Here is a 17,191-nt window from a genome sequence, read left to right on the forward strand (position 1 = left end):
TGTTGTATGCAAATGCAAAACTCAGTAGGAAATGTTTTTATGATATACTTTTCAGTGTACAGTTATGCTGTAGTGGGCCTTTTAATAATCCAAACTTGTTTACGTAATAACTATTACCGCGTAATTTAGCAACTGGGTACACTTGAATTTTAGGTCACCCAAATGTTATAACATGTATTTTGGCTGCAGGGAAGTCTATTATGTAACGCGATTGTGCGCGCTCCTCTCTCGTTGGCCGCTTGGGCACACGGGGTGTCGTCAAGCGAGCATGCGCCAAGACTAGCACCGACCAACATAATAATACCATCACTGATGTTTACGGAATTTAAATAAATAACGTAGTTTTATTGGGACTACCGAATTATCTACTAAGTGAAGGTGAGTTCTGTCATTTTGTCGGCAGTTTCCCTCGGTAAATTAGCTGGGTTGCGCGAGGTCCAGTTCGTGTTGTTCAGCACTTCTGCTCGATATGGAACAAAGAATTAGAGCGCAATGAGCGAAGAGGAGCATCCGATACGCACAGATGGATTAGGGATTGTTGAACCCGATGACTCCCGTAAAACACTTTCAAAACAAACGGAGACATTTGCCACTTTTATAAGCTGCGCCTAGTTTACAGCAAAGCGTTTTGGTCCCATTTCAAAGGAGAGTACATATATTTAGTATAAGGAGAACAAAATGTTCCAGATTTGGTTATGGTGAATTTTATCAGACAGTGGTTATAGAAAGTCTCGTACTAACTACATGCAATGTTTGTTGATTTGCATTGTATGCAATGTTTTTTTTGTTATTTTTACAACTTAATATCTTATAACACGTTTATGTTAAATTCGTATGCTTTTTTTGTAAACACAAGACAGAAAGCTGCACATATAGGCTCTACTTCTCCCGCCAACTTCGGTGATTTTCTAAATTCGGGACAGTTTCTTGCTTACAATGACTTTTGATTCTATAATGTTATTACGGTCTCCATGTTACTATATCGTCTGTATCGTCGTGTGAATGACCCATTTTAAATGTCTTATGCGAGACCAACAATCATGTTTTTGTCTGTGTGTTTGGTGCACTTGGGACAAAATACCGTATTCTTTAAAACACATCGTAGGTTACCGACTGGAGTATTTACGTGGCAACATTATAAAACGTTCATAACTTTGCCTATATTGTAGTAATATGATTCGTTTCGGGAGATTGTGGAGGCGATCCTAGGATTCCACTCTTCAGCGTAGAGGCAGGAGCCAGCCACACACCCACTCCGCGCGCCGCCGCCCCCTCCACATTCTTCTGAACTTTTTGTTCCCAAACAAGCAGCAGTACCAATACTTGGATTTTGCAAACGCCGTGAACAAGTGCAAACGTAACCTCTCGTGTCTAGTAGTCTGCCGTGGAACCGCAACTGCTTTGTTTATTTCTGCCCGGCGTAATACTTTTAAGTACGTAGTCAGCACTTTTATTTTCAGACGACGCGCGTTTAGTTCGACTGGCTGTTAAATTGAACTTCAGTGGAGAGTTTTGATTTAACTTTCTCCAAAGCCCCCCCCCACACACACAAAAACTACTTTTAATTAGTTTTTTGTTGTTGTGTTAGATACTGTATATCTTTGTTATGGGTTTATACTTGTTTGCTTGAAAATTCAACTCAACGACACATATTGCATGCAAATTGTCTGTGTACATTTTAGAATAAAAAAGTACGAAGGCCGCCCAAAGTGTGTCGGTTTAGCATGCAGTCACATGGATCCTGCATGTGATCTCATTATGCAACAACAGTGTTCAACCACACAAGCTCTGCATGTATGACCATGTCAACTGGCACATACAAACAGCAACTTGTACATACCGCTATATATGGGCATCGCTCCTATTAAGAAATGAAGTATGTTTGCACCAGATATGGCTTCCCTCCATATGTTTGTGTGTGTGGCTAGTTTGGTCTGCATGCAACAAATTAAGCAAATAACTATGTTTTGCATGTTCGTAGGTGAATGTTGGAGGTTTTTAAAGGCTAAAATTGCGGTTAGGATAAGTCACAAATTCATGCAAAACAAGCATAGGGCCTACATATATAATTTTTGCAGACATTGCATTTGCATTTCGCGTAAATACCAAGCTTTCAAAATGTACTTTATTTAACCCTTGTTCTGCCTTCGGGTCACATGACCCAAAGGTTCATAAAGAACCATCGTTGTGTTTACCCAATTTTACCCAATACAAAAACAAATACAAATAATTTTCTTTTAACCTTCGCAATGTGGGGGGTCTGAGACAGCGGTTAAAAGAAAATGCTTCACTTTGTTTTTGTATGCGGAAAATTTGTTGCAATACGACGGTGGGTCACAATGACTGATGGGTCAGAATGACCCGAAGATAACACAAGGGTTAAGAATGGACACAGTTACTGAACTGGAAGTGCTCTGAACACCATCAGAGACAGCACCCCCCCTCCATCCCTCATGACCCCACCACAACACAGCTTCACCCAGTGAATAACAGACCCCACCACAACACAGCTTCACCCAGTGAATAACAGACCCCACCACAACACAGCTTCACCCAGTGAATAACAGACCCCACCACAACACAGCTTCACCCAGTGAATAACAGACCCCACCACAACACAGCTTCACCCAGACACCCAGACAGGAACACCAGATTATGTACAGACACAGAGCCAGCTAGGGAGCATAGCAGCAGTCAGGATTAAAACTGCTCCCAAGAGACAAGCGACATCGAGAGCTTGAGGAAAGTCCAGCTTGTTTCCTACTTTCTGTGTCTGTCGCCCTCCTGTCCAGGGCTGGACTGTGGCGGGCTGCTGGTGGTTACACTGCTCCCAAACTGTTGCAGGAGCAAAGTTGATCTCAGTTATCTAACATAAAAAATCCTTTTGGTGGCCTTTTATTCTATTTATTGTTAATATACATCCCAATAGTCTTAACATGTATGTCCTAATCTGCTCTAATAAGATTCCTCTGTGTTTGCACATGCATTTTACATGTGTGCATGAGCTTAGTAGTATGTAGCCTAGACCGTGTTCCAGATTTGTGTGCGGTTCTGTGAGTTTACTCAGAAGTCCCAGTGAGACGGCTTTACAGCTGGGTGGATGTGGTCCGTTTCAAGAAAGAGTGGGTCAACTGTTGGAGCTGTAGGGAATGTTCAAACAACAGTCTCTGTTTGTGAGTGTGTGTGTGTCAGTGTGTCAGAGGGCACGCCTCCGCCCCTCTTGTTGTTATACGTTCTCCACGGCCCATGCAGACGTGGGGGGTTGACCCTGTACTTCCTGGTACTTATAGAGACGTATAGAGTTCCCTTATGTAACCACACAGCTCAGCTTTGCTCCACCGTGTGGCGCAAAGACACACCTGTGTGTGTGTATGTCTGTGTGTGTATGTCTGTGTGAGTCTGTGTGTGTGTGTCTGTGTGAGTCTGTGTGTGTGTGTCTGTGTATGAGTCTGTGTGTGTATGTCTGTGTGTGTCTGTGTGTGTGTCTGTGTCTGTGTGTGTATGTCTGTGTGTGTATGTCTGTGTGAGTCTGTGTGTGTGTGAGTCTGTGTGAGTCTGTGTGTGTGTTTTGAATGAGGCACATACTTCTGGTGAGATGTGGATTCTAGGCAAACTGGAACAGGTACAGGTGTGTTCTGGTGGTGAAACAGTTGCCTGGGGGATGGCAGTATGTTGACTGTGGGGATTGAAGTTCAGTACTTCGCACTTCTGTAACAGAGCGATTGCAGGAAACAGACCATATTACAAAGCTAATGGTATCTGACATGGGGTGCGGAGGGGCATCTTATCATCTGGCTGGGAGACACAGCAGATGTATAGGTGTGGAGCATGTGATGGGCTGATAATGAGGGCAGTGCTATTTATCAGGACGGATTCTGTGAATTTACAATACAACAACACCCCGATCCTATCACAGTGTTCAACTGTTTGGGAGGGGCTGGGAGTGTCTATCACAAACAGAGAAGCAGGAGAAGGACTGGAGACAAGATCTAGAAATATTCTGACCTGTATTACTATATTGTTATGGACTGGATTGTTATATTTACTACTGTACTCCTAACAGCCCCCCTACACATTCCTACACATTCCACAGTCTTCAGTGTAACAGAGGGCTTCTCTCTGCGGGAGCCTGGCTGCAGTGCTGTCTGGAGCTATTTGAACAGCAATGGCGTTAGGTTGCTTTCCTACAGATGCTTAGTTAGCAACATTAGCTTCAGGCTACTACTTGTCTTAAGTCTGTGCTCTCCCTGGTGCTGCCTGGCACCCTGCACCACTGGCACCCTGCACCACTGGCACCCTGCACCACTGGCACCCTGCACCACTGGCACCCTGCACCACTGGCACCCTGCATCACTGGCACCCTGCACCACTAGCACCCTGCACCACTGGCACCCTGCACCACTGACACCCTGCACCACTAGCACCCTGCACCACTGGCACCCTGCACCACTGGCACCCTGCATCACTGGCACCCTGCACCACTAGCACCCTGCACCACTGGCACCCTGCATCACTGGCACCCTGCACCACTGGCACCCTGCATCACTGGCACCCTGCACCACTGGCACCCTGCATCACTGGCACCCTGCACCACTAGCACCCTGCATCACTGGCACCCTGCACCACTGGCACCCTGCACCACTGGCACCCTGCACCACTAGCACCCTGCATCACTGGCACCCTGCACCACTGGCACCCTGCACCACTGGCACCCTGCACCACTGGCACCCTGCACCACTGGCACCCTGCACCACTAGCACCCTGCATCACTGGCACCCTGCACCACTAGCACCCTGCACCACTGGCACCCTGCATCACTGGCACCCTGCATCACTGGCACCCTGCACCACTGGCACCCTGCATCACTGGCACCCTGAATCACTGGCACCCTGCATCACTGGCACCCTGCATCACTGGCACCCTGCATCACTGGCACCCTGCATCACTGGCACCCTGCATCACTGGCACCCTGCATCACTGGCACCCTGAATCACTGGCACCCTGCACCACTAGCACCCTGCACCACTGGCACCCTGCATCACTGGCACCCTGCACCACTGGCACCCTGCACCACTGGCCCCCTGCATCACTGGCTCCCTGCACCACTAGCACCACTGGCACCCTGCTTCACTGGCACCCTGCATCACTGGCACCCTGCATCACTGGCACCCTGCATCACTGGCACCCTGAATCACTGGCACCCTGCATCACTGGCACCCTGCATCACTGGCACCCTGCATCACTGGCACTCTGCATCACTGGCACCCTGCATCACTGGCACTCTGCATCACTGGCACCCTGCATCACTGGCACTCTGCATCACTGGCACCCTGCATCACTGGCACCCTGCATCACTGGCACCCTGCATCACTGGCACCCTGCATCACTGGCACCCTGCATCACTGGCACCCTGCATCACTGGCACTCTGCATCACTGGCACCCTGCATCATTGGCACCCTGCATCATTGGCAAACTGAGCAGAGCAGCATTACACAAAACACCCCTACAGTCCAACTCCTGTACTCCCAATATTACACAACTCCCAAAAGGACTAGCATAGATGCTTATAATCATAACTATGTGTAATGACTGTGTAGGGCTAATTCATCATGTTTCCTCTTGGCAGGGATGGAGTTCCCTGTGGATGTACTTGTGGGCGTGAGTCAGGAGGCTCTGGAGAGCTCCGCCCAGAACTACATGAAGGAGCTGCTGTACAGCAACCCAGATTCACCCCAGTACCTCACACTGGAGGACCACACCCAGGTAGACCCACAGACACCAATACACACCTACACACACACCAATCAATCTACCTATCTGACCCCCTGGCTGACCTCTCTCCCAGGTTCCTATCGGTCTTCCCAACGTGGGGTTTGTTCCTCTGTACGGAGCCAGCAATCAGCAGAAGGTCCTGGCCCTCTTCCCTCCAGGAGACCAGCTCACAGGTACTCTGCCTCTAGACACCAGCTCACAGGTACGCTGCCTCTAGACACCAGCTCACAGGTACGCTGCCTCTAGACACCAGCTCACAGGTACGCTGCCTCTAGACACCAGCTCACAGGTACGCTGCCTCTAGACACCAGCTCACAGGTACGCTGCCTCTAGACACCAGCTCACAGGTACTCTGCCTCTAGACACCAGCTCACAGGTACGCTGCCTCTAGACACCAGCTCACAGGTACTCTGCCTCTAGACACCAGCTCACAGGTACTCTGCCTCTAGACACCAGCTCACAGGTACGCTGCCTCTAGACACCAGCTCACAGGTACGCTGCCTCTAGACACCAGCTCACAGGTACTCTGCCTCTAGACACCAGCTCACAGGTACGCTGCCTCTAGACACCAGCTCACAGGTACTCTGCCTCTAGACACCAGCTCACAGGTACGCTGCCTCTAGACACCAGCTCACAGGTACGCTGCCTCTAGACACCAGCTCACAGGTACGCTGCCTCTAGACACCAGCTCACAGGTACGCTGCCTCTAGACACCAGCTCACAGGTACGCTGCCTCTAGACACCAGCTCACAGGTACTAGAGACCAGCTAACCTTAGAGACCAGCTCACAGGTACTGTGTGTGTGTGTATATCTGTGTGTGTGTGTGTGTGTGTGTGTGTGTCAGCTGTGGGGCTGTACCTGCTGGACAGGTGGTGGGCAGTGGAGGACATTCTCCGGACGTCTGACCCATCCAGAGATGGAGCCATGGAGGTGAGTTCTGGTGCTCCCTGGAATCATAGTGCTGCTGTGGACAGGATGTGGAGATTGGGGCATAAGGCTGTGGACAGGATGTGGAGATAAGGCTGAGAAAGTACGAAGAGTTTTTTCCACCTCCTATAAAACTCTTCATGAACAATACTGGCTTAAGCTTAACCAAGAGATGTCAAATGTATAATTGTTTAAGTTGAGTTAGGGTTTAAATTGGGGCACCATTATGGGTTGGAGTATAACAGGTCTGGCACAATGAACATATCTCACTGAAAGCTGTATGTATGTGTGCCTGTGTGTGTGTGTGTGTGTGCTTGTGTATGTGTACCTGTGTGTCTGTTTACATGTGTGTTCCTAGGTGGAAACCATCAGAGAGAGAATAGTTCTGTACATCCTAAATCGTGTAGTTTACAGAGCCAAAGAGAGGAGCTCTGACGAGCTTCCCTTCCTCTGCCATGAGGAAACAGACTTCGCCAAAATCCTCTGGAAGAGTGGAGAGGCAGTGGGGTTCTACTCAGTCAAGCCTTCAGGTAACACACTCACAACCAGTGATGGCTCTCAAACTGGGATGCAAAATATATAACTATAACAAAGAAAATAAAACTATGCTGTGACAATTCTTCCCCTTAAAATATGTTTATTTTACCCAAACGCTTCTGCTATGTAAAGTGAAAACATTTAAAAAATATTTTTCTGGGTCTGAGAAGAATCTGTCCCTACTTTCCAGACAGCTTATGCAGTAGCTTCGTGACCCAGCGGTACCAGCTTCCTGTCATGGACTCCATGTTTGTCAGGAAGCGTCACCGCGGCAACGGCTTCGGCCTTCAAATGCTTGAAAACTTTGTTGACAGTTTCAAAGAGGACAGTCTAGGGTTGAGATACCCCCTCTCCGCAGCAATGTGCAAAGGTAATCCAAAACAGCAAAATAATTTCATATACATTTTTCAATACAGAATGTTTGCAGTTTAAAATTTTTGATAAAATAACTTTTGGTAGAACGTTAGTTCTTACTGTGGCACTGATGGTACTTAATTTAATACAATTTATCCGTAAGATACTGTAATACACAGCAAGTTAATACACCACAGTTTACTCTTGGAATTGATAGAATTAATCTCCCAGTTAAACATATGTTACATCTATACATGTCTCTTCTAAAAAAATATATTCTAACCTGTGTGTGGTCCCAGTTTGTGCCAAGTACCTGAGCCTGTACCCAGCCGACAGCAGCCTACTGTGGGAGGTGGAGAGTGTTGGAGGGCCCAGCCAGAGAACCAACATCGCCTGCAAGATCCAGGCCATGGATCTGACTGGTAAGAATACCCAGCCTTCTTTGTTGCAAAATCCCATTTGTACAGATCTATAATCTTTGTCTATAAATACAATGGATTCCCTTTAAGTTGACCTTTCTAGGCTAACATCATAATGAAGATTACCCACTGAAATGAGACTTATTTTTTCAGCAATATCGAAGAATCTCTCCTTTGAGCAATCGATTGTTAGTCATGAGGTGACTGAAACCGACGTGGTCATGGAGGAACTAACGTCATCCATCCAGAGACATGAATCATTGGAGATTGTGGTGTGTTTGAATAGATGAAAAAGAAAAGTTTTACACGTATCTCATTTAGGGCTGCAACAACGAATCGATTATTAAAAGCGTTGGCAACGAATTTCATTATCGATTCGTTGTGTCGCGCGATTATTACGCCACTCAATATGTCGCGGAGATGTTTGAGTATTAAAAAAAAAGTTAAGTTGAGCGCGGAGCGGAGGTAGAGGAAAGGCCATCGGAGAGACGTTGTTGAGTAACGTTGTTCTGAAACACATGGCGGAGGCAGAGAAATTAGTACGACCCAAGGTGTGGGAGCATTTCACACTAAATACATCGAAACAGTGTGTTAATTGACCGAGGTGAAGTTAGTTTCATATTCGACATTCGTCTCACATTCGGAAGACGCTACTTTGCAGCATCACGTTAGGGACCGGGTGAAAATAACCCATACCATTTTGAAAAATGTAGACTGTTATAATATTTTTGGGAATATAAAACCTCAAACAGACACCAGAGTATCTTAACAATGTCTGGTATACTTCCACAGCCTTTACTTTTTCAATTAAGTTTCAAATAAAATGATAGAAAATCACTAATCTTTGAAAATAGCTTAATCCTCGCAAATCTTAACTTTTTTCAAAATTGTGTCAACAAATCTTAAATATACACCAGATTATTCTAATAAAGTCTGGCCTACTTCCACAACCTTTCAATTTTCAATAAAGTTTTAAACAAAACTCAAATAAATTGCTCATCTTGGAAAATAGCATTACATCCACACTAATATTAATAACTTTTTCAAAATGGTGTGCTTGTTTGTGCACATTCTGAAGATATTTTGCACTGTGAATTTGCACTGTCAGTTCTGTTTTTGAATAAAGGGTTGGAAGTTAATGCTTTTTCGTTTTTTTTTTTTTTTATCAGATTCATCGATTAATCGAAAAAAGAATCGACAGATTAATCGATTATTAAAATAATCGTTAGTTGCAGCCCTAATCTCATTCATTGCAGAATTACCAAATTATGTCTTTCATATTCTGTGATCTGTTTACAGGAGGAAGTGAAAATCGAAGTTGCGAGAGGTAAATATTTGATATATGATGAGTTGATAGGGATGATATGTCTCCTAGATGTGTGTTGATTTGAATGCAATCTGTTGCAGACTCGGAGGAAACGCCGGTCACTGCCCGCGGCAGGAGCAGTGGGCTGAAGAGGAGGAAGATGAGAGAGGAGGTAGCTGTGTCAGAGGAAAACAAATCAGAAAAAGTAATCAGGTACCTGAGATTTTGATCCTATGAACACCCAACGTTATTTCGATAATCATGTACCCCACGTCCCATCTGATAATAAACATGAAGATGGAACTACTACTGCTCTGATCTCATGCAGGATTGAGGATATTGAGGCAGAGGTGGACACTCCCAAAGAGGAGCAGGAGGAGCAGCAGGAGCAGAGGGACTCTTGTACCGCTGCGGAGGAAACAGCACAAACCACTCTGGAATCAGACAAGGAAGAGGTAGCTGGGGTATGAATGTTTTACCATTTCATCCAAAAGGTATACTATTATGCGCCCAACAGTTAACTCAAGGAAAGATTTTTCATTATCCTTATGTTTTCAATTCTCTACAGGAAACTGTTGAAACAGCCATCGAAGTACAGGCAGAAAAGCCAAAAGAGGACGAGCCTTTACTTGGTGAACCAGAAAAACCGGCCACAGTCTCGAGCACAGTATCACCTGAGGCCAACGAGGAGCCTGCTGTTGAGGAGATCCAGGGAGGAGAGAAGGCCCAGGCTCAGGCCCTCCGGCTGCAGAGAGCCACCGTGGTGCTGGTGGATGTGACCAAAACAACCTTCCAGACAGCGGTGGAGGTTGAGAATGTTGCTTCAGAACAGATTTCGGAGGAGGCGGCAGGACATGAAGACACAACGATGGACGAGGCGGTTCAGGAGGAGATCAGGGAGGCTGAAAGCAAAACTGATGAGTCCGAAAAAGAAGACAAGAATGAGAGGGACAGGTCTCACCGATCCACTCATCTCTCAAAGCAACCCGTGGACGAGAAAGCAGAATGCAAAACCTATCCAATCAGAAAGTCCTCCAGATCAGCTGCAAAGGCTTTGGAAGCACCCCAGGAAAGTCCCAAAGGGTTAGTCCCACAGTCCCAAAGATCAGAGACTCTCCTCAGGGCCACACCTTCACGGGAATCCGAAAGGCAAAAACATCAAGAAGAACCGGAAGAACCCGCTGAAATAGCGGAGCCAGAAACCATCCCTTCAGAGGAGCCGGCGTCCGAGGAAACGGGTGAAGCAGCAGAAGTGGAGAAAGTAGATGACAGGAGACAGGAAACGGCTGCAGAAGGACAGGAAGTAGATGACAGGAGACAGGAAACGGAGGGTGAGAAACCTACAGAGATAGTAGAACCTCCTGGGAGAAAAACGAGACTTGGGAAGAATGCTGCCATGGAAACGCCCAGACGCAAGTCGCAGCGACACCTGAAAATAACCGAAGAGGAAGAGGAGGGTAAAAAACCATCTACGACCCCGAGAGGTAAAACACGACAACCCAGAGAGCTACAGGAAACAACTAAAGAGGAGACAGCAGAGCAGCAAACCTTTAGCAGAGTTTTGAGGACGAGGACTACAATCATCGCTAACTTTACTCCTCGCAAATACACACGCAGTCATGCTGTGAAAGAAAACGATGAACAAGCAGCAGCTCCTACGATAGATAAGAATGATAAAGAACAAGAGGAGGAGAAAGAGGAGGGGAAAGAGGCTACGACAACAATTGAGGAAAAACAAGATGAGGAACAAGCAGAAAATGAGAAGGAAGGTGAGGAGGAACGGGTTCCACCAGAGGTGCTTAATGAAGGGGATGAGAAAAAGGTAGACAAGCAACAAGAAGAGAAAGTCGTGCAGGAGGACAAGATGGAGGCAGAACAGGAAGTAGCTGATGAAGATGACTTATCGGATCAAAATGAAGAGGGTGCACAAGTAACTGATAAACCAAAACAGGAGGAAGAAAGTAAAGACGTAGAAGTAAAGGAAACAACAGAAGAAAAACAGACAGATGGAGAAACTTCAGCAGAAGAGGTGGCAGAAAAGGGAAGAGATGAAACTATTCCTGATGAGAAGAAAATGGCAGAAGACGTTGTAGCCCTGGAGGAACCAGGAGATGCTGTAGCACTGGAGGAACCAGGAGATGCTGTAGCCCTGAAGGAATCAGGAGATGCTGTAGCCCTGAAGGAACCAGGAGACGCTGTAGCACTGGAAGAACCAGGAGATGTTGTAGCCCTGGAGGAACCAGGAGATGTTGTAGCCCTGGAGGAACCAGGAGATGCTGTAGCCCTGGAGGAACCAGAATATGTTGTAGCACCAGAGGAACCAGGAGAAGCTGTAGCGCCGGAGGAACCAGGCAGTGCTATATCCTTGGAGGAACCAGAAGATGTTGTAGCACCAGAGGAACCAGGAGATGCTGTAGCCATGGAGGAACCAGGAAATGCTGTAGCCCAGGAGGAACCGGGAGATGTTGTAGCACCGGAGGAACCAGGAGGTGCTATATCCCTGGAGGAACCAGAAGATGTTGTAGCACCGGAGGAACCAGGAGAAGCTGTAGTGCCGGAGGAACCAGGAGGTGCTATATCCCTGGAGGAACCAGAAGATGTTGTAGCACCAGAGGAACCAGGAGAAGCTGTAACGTCGGAGGAACCAGGAGATGCTGTAGCACTGGAGGAACCAGGAGAAGCTGTAGCCCTGGAGGAACCAGGAGATGTTGTAGCACCGGAGGAACCAGCAGGTGCTATAGCCCTAGAGGAACCAGGAGATGGTGTAGCACCGGAGGAACCAGGAGGTGCTATAGCCCTGGAAGAACCAGGAGATGTAGCCCTGGAGGAACCGGTAGATGCTGTAGCCCTGGAGGAACAGGGGGGACAAGAAGAGCAGACTATGGACAAGTTGGAGGAAGAAGCAGGGGAGGCTGTGGAGGGGAAGATGGAGGATGAGAAGGAGGAGAAAACCGGGGAAGAGGAAACTACGGCTGATGAATCAGCCGCAGTAGAAGATGATGAAAAAATTGAGGACAATATGACGTCGGCTGTAGTCCGGAGTGCTGGAGATGAGGTTACAGAAAACGGTTCAGAGCTAATGCCCTCAGAGGAGCCGGCAGAGGAGGAGAAAGAGACAGAACCATCAAATGAAGTGGTAGAAACACCAACTGAAGAAACCTTGGAAGAAAAGGTGGCACCAGCTGAAGTTGAGGAGGCAAAGATCTCAGAGGAAGAACAGGAAGCTCCAGCAGTAGAAACAAGAGCTTCTAGGAGAGGAAGGAAGAGGGGGAAAGCTACTCCAAAACACAGATCCACAGGCAGAGGACAAAAACAGCATAAAGAGGAAGAGGAGGAAGAGGAGGAAGAGGAACCGGTCATAGAAATAAGAGTTCTGAGAAGAGGAAGGAAATCTGCAACTGTCACACCGAGTCGCAAATCTAAGAGAGCCCGCAAACAACCTGATCAACAGGAGGAAGAGGAGACTGCAGAACAGGAAGCAGGAGCAGCAAAGGAGGAAGTAAATGTTGAACAAGAAAAAGACAAGGAAGAAAAGATTGAGGCAGTGACACTCAAGGAGAACCTTGTGGAGGATGCTAGGGCTGACAAGGGCACTGTGGAAGAGGACAAGGTGGATGAGGGAGCAACGGCTGTGGAGGAAAAGAATGAGGATAAAGAGGAGGAGGAAATTGTAGCAGAAGAATCAGCTGCAGTAGAAGACATTGAAAAAACAGAAGATCAGAGCACAGTTGAACCCATGGTCCAGAGTGCTGGAGATGAGGTTACAGAAAAGGGTTCAGAGCTAATGCCCTCAGAGGAGCCGGCGGAGGAGGAGAAAGAGACAGAACCATCAAATGAAGTGGTAGAAACACCAACTGAAGAAACCTTGGAAGAAAAGGTGGCACCAGCTGAAGTTGAGGAGGCAAAGATCTCAGAGGAAGAACAGGAAGCCCCAGCAGTAGAAACAAGAGCTTCTAGGAGAGGAAGGAAGAGCGGGAAAGCTACTCCAAAACACAGATCCACAGGCAGAGGACAAAAACAGCATAAAGAGGAAGAGGAGGAAGAGGAGGAAGAGGAACCGGTCATAGAAATAAGAGTTCTGAGAAGAGGAAGGAAATCTGCACCTGTCACACCGAGTCGCAAATCTAAGAGAGCCCGCAAACAACCTGATCAACAGGAGGAAGAGGAGACTGCAGAACAGGAAGCAGGAGCAGCAAAGGAGGAAGTACATGTTGAACAAGAAAAAGACAGTGTAAAAGAAGCAGTGGCTAATGAAATGAATGAGGAAGAGGAGGGCAATGAGGTGGCAGAGGCAAGGACTGAGGAAGAGGAGGGCAATGAAGACGCGGCAGCAGAAGAAGACAAAACTCCAGAGGAAGAAAAGGCTCAAGAGGAGGTGGTGGAAGAAATAGCTGAGGAGGAGTCTGCTGAGGGAGGAGATGAGCGACTGGCCGACAAAGAGGAGGAAGAAGGGAAATCAGAAGATGCTGCAGCAGAGACCAGGACAGCGGAAGCAGCAGACACAGCATCAGAAATGCCTCTTGATGAAGACGCCGAGAAGATCTCACCAGCCGTGGAGGAAGAAGCCAAGAGCTGGGAGGAAGAGGAGGTGGTGAAAGAAGCACAGAAAGATACAGAGGAGGAAGGGGAGAAGAGGGGTGGAGAGGAGGCTGACCTGACCGCAGACACTGTGGCAAATGCTGAGGACAAAGAAGAAACCATCACCCAACCACAGGAGGAAGGTATGGTAGAGCCAGGAGAAGAGCAAGTAGGAGAGGAGAAGGTGGAGACAGGGGAATTGGCTGAAACTGAAGAGGGGAAGCAGGGGGAAGACGCTAAGATTGCATCTGCTTCCCGAGATGTAGAACAAGCAGAGGAAATACTGGAGAAGGAGAGGAAGGAGGCTGGCGAGACAGAAACCGCAGAAAAAACTGATAAACAGGAGATAGGAGAAGAAGATGTGGTGACTGATGAAGAGTCTCCAAAAGAAGCGAAGGTGACGCAGACCGACGGTCCTGTGAAGGAAGAGGCTGAAGAAGACGAACCTCCAGTTGTGGAGACGAGAGCTTTGAGGAGCAGATCAAAGGCTCTCCTCGGGGCCACACCATCACGGGAATCCAAAAGGCAAAAACATCAAGAAGAACCGGAAGAACCCGCTGAAATAGCAGAGCCAGAAACCATCCCTTCAGAGGAGCCGGCGTCCGAGGAAACGGGTGAAGCAGCAGAAGTGGAGAAAGTAAATGACAGGAGACAGGAAACGGCTGCAGAGGACAAAGAACCTCCTGTGGTAAAAATGAGAGTCCTTCGGAAGACTGCAGCCATGCCGAGGCGTAAATCCAAACGCCACAAACCCTCGGTGGATTACACTGAGGAGGGAGAGGGAGGAGAGGAAGGTGAGGGAGAGGAAGAAGAGGGAGAAGCTGGCATAGAGGGCAAAGAGGTAGCTGAACTTGAGGAAGATGGGGAGACGGAAAATCTACACGGAAACGTAGCAAATGAAGAAAAGACAGGAGAGGATATAGAACCTCCTGTGGTAAAAACAAGAGTTCATCGGAAGAAGACTGCAGCCATGACGAGGCGTAAATCCAAACGCCGCAAACCTTCGGTGGATTACACTGAAGAGGGGGGAGAGGAGGCGGACAGCGATGCCATGGAGTCTGAAGAGGGAGAGGAAGGTGAGGGAGAGGAAGAAGAGGGAGAAGCTGGCATAGAGGGCAAAGAGGTAGCTGAACTTGAGGAAGATGGGGAGACGGAAAATCTAGAGGAAAATGGAGCAGATGAGGAGGAAGAAAAGACAGGAGAGGAAAAAACAAAAGAGGCAGAAAACAACATTTGCTTGGAGTTAGATGAAGATGAAGAGCAGATGGAGGAGGACTCAGCAGCAGCTGAGTCCTCCTCCTCCTCCTCCTCCTCCTCCTCCTCCTCCTCCTCCTCCTCCTCCTCCTCCTTCCTCTCAGAGGAAGAAAAGGAGGCTCCAGTGGTCCTAAAGAGAAATCTGAGAGGGAGGTCGATCGCCACTCCCATCCCAGCACCACGGCGCAAATCCAGAAGACTCAGCCAAGCCACACACACACTGCAGGTGGAGAACGCTTCTCCTGAGGATTCTGTGGAGGAGCAGAGTCCTCCGCCTGGGAGGAGTCTGAGGAAGAGGAGGAGTCTGAGGAAGAGGAGGAGCGCCGAGCCCACGCCCACATACAGGTCCAAGCGCCGCAGCCGAACATAGAGTACATTTCACACACACACACACTTGTACTCACACACGTTCTCACCCGCACACACCCCCTCCCCACTTCCCTCTCTCTCTCACATGCACACAAGGCACAAAGTTAAAGGCTATCTAGGGGAACAGCTAAAGTACCTTTTGCATATGCGTTTTTCATTCATGTTTTGCTTGAATTCTTCATGTAATTTCTTTAAACATAAATGATTTAAATATCAATGTGGTGCATATTTGATACCTTTCATATTGTACTTATAGTGTCAATATCGAAGGCAAATTGTGAATTGGTTTTTATAAAAATTTCAGGTGCCAATTTGACATTTTCTTGCTGTTTTTCATAATTGCTTAACTAGTCCTTCCCTCTATAAACATTTCACTTTTTAGACAGTATAAAGACGTGAGTTAAAATATAGAATATAGACTTTAGTGTACTGTAATTCTCTTCAACATATTGGGTTAGTAGTTACAAAAATGCCTGAAGTTATTATCCTCCATTTAGTTAATTCAAAACATCTATTAACACATTTCAATATTTTGGCAGTTACAAAACATTGTCTGAGTTTAAAATTGGCTTTGAAAATATTATTTATATTGTCTCAAATATGATTATATGTGTGTTTGGAACATGTAACATATTTGAACTATTGTTTAATTTTTCTCTTCCAAAGGGAATATTTTTTAAGATATATTTTATTTTTATACAATACATTTGAGTCAAATTGTTATACTTAAATGTATACGGATCAAATTTTGATGAAGCTCAGGATCTAAAATCACATATAATGTTATACAAAAGTTGATGTGGACAAATGTTTATATTTTTCTCACGATTCCATTATAGAGCATATGCTACCTACACACATTATTACGCTGTGGAAACCCCCACCTGTAGACGTACACAGAATAATATTAGTGTCATTACAAAACATTACATTTAATTGTTAAACCATTTAATGTATCTCCTCACACTATGTAACAATTTTATCACATTTTGCTTTGAGTTTTTTCCTAATTGATTAAATGCTTGTTGTCGGTGACCTGTGATGTGAAGGCTCCTAGAGATGCAATTGGAAAAATCATGTTTTTGTTGTTGTATTTTTCTCTTTCATCGTGTTATAATGTTTTCTGTCGGCGGTCCTCCAAACAAACATCTTATTGCGTTTGGTGAACAGATGTTTACAGGAGCATTTTCTTCTGGAGCTGTGACTTTGATACTTTGTAGTGGTCTTATATTGGTAGTAAATAAAGATTTTTAGAGTGTGACTTATGTCTGATGGTGTTTTTTTATTTATTATGGGCGTCTCTCCAGGAGAAGGGCTTCTTAGAGCATGGCTAGATGGTCACAGACCAAGACAAGCAGAAACCCTGTCACACGGAGAGAACGTCTTCAAACAGCAGGTGGTGCTATAAACTCTTAAATCACTCATCCTTCCTCTTGTCTTGGACAAGAGGAGATTGTGCCAAAACAAGATGAATTCTACCCATGTTCCACATTTACTATAACATTTACTTATATCTGCTCCTTCTATAATTACAATAAATAAATATCTGTAAAACCAAAGTATATTTCAATATTGTGCTTTAAAACCATGTAATGTATTGATTACATGTAGCCTTCCTCCCTCCCTCCCTCCCTCCCTCCCTCCCTCCCTCCCTCCCTCCCTCCCTCCCTCCC

At 46.6% G+C, this 17,191-nt stretch overlaps 1 protein-coding gene across 2 annotated transcripts; it reads left to right on the forward strand.

Annotated features, from left to right (window-relative positions):
- The first annotated feature begins 248 nt into the window (after positions 1-248).
- Positions 249-16,779, forward strand: LOC134015039 (microtubule-associated protein futsch-like). 2 transcript variants are annotated; one of them, XM_062454321.1, is made up of 12 exons: positions 249-378; positions 5,628-5,764; positions 5,847-5,946; positions 6,619-6,704; positions 7,060-7,231; positions 7,429-7,608; positions 7,892-8,014; positions 8,165-8,283; positions 9,311-9,338; positions 9,419-9,530; positions 9,646-9,781; positions 9,886-16,779. In XM_062454321.1, the coding sequence occupies exons 2-12, from the start codon at positions 5,630-5,632 to the stop codon at positions 15,517-15,519; spliced, it is 6,825 nt and encodes a 2,274-aa protein (XP_062310305.1). In that variant the 5' UTR covers positions 249-378; positions 5,628-5,629; the 3' UTR covers positions 15,520-16,779. The 2 variants fall into 2 exon arrangements, with proteins under 2 accessions (XP_062310305.1, XP_062310306.1); XM_062454322.1 differs by having other exon boundaries at positions 9,646-9,772.
- Positions 16,780-17,191: the final 412 nt, after the last annotated feature.

Source organism: Osmerus eperlanus, chromosome 28 (assembly GCF_963692335.1).
Source record: "Osmerus eperlanus chromosome 28, fOsmEpe2.1, whole genome shotgun sequence".
Taxonomy (NCBI): Eukaryota; Metazoa; Chordata; class Actinopteri; order Osmeriformes; family Osmeridae; genus Osmerus; species Osmerus eperlanus.

Excerpts from the sequence above, each read along its gene's own strand:
- LOC134015039 (XM_062454321.1), top strand. The coding sequence starts at position 5,630 with ATGGAGTTCCCTGTGGATGTACTTGTGGGCGTGAGTCAGGAGGCTCTG. Across the intron at positions 7,232-7,428 it reads CTACTCAGTCAAGCCTTCAG|ACAGCTTATGCAGTAGCTTC; the intron begins GTAACACACTCA and ends CCTACTTTCCAG. Across the intron at positions 9,782-9,885 it reads ACAAGGAAGAGGTAGCTGGG|GAAACTGTTGAAACAGCCAT; the intron begins GTATGAATGTTT and ends AATTCTCTACAG.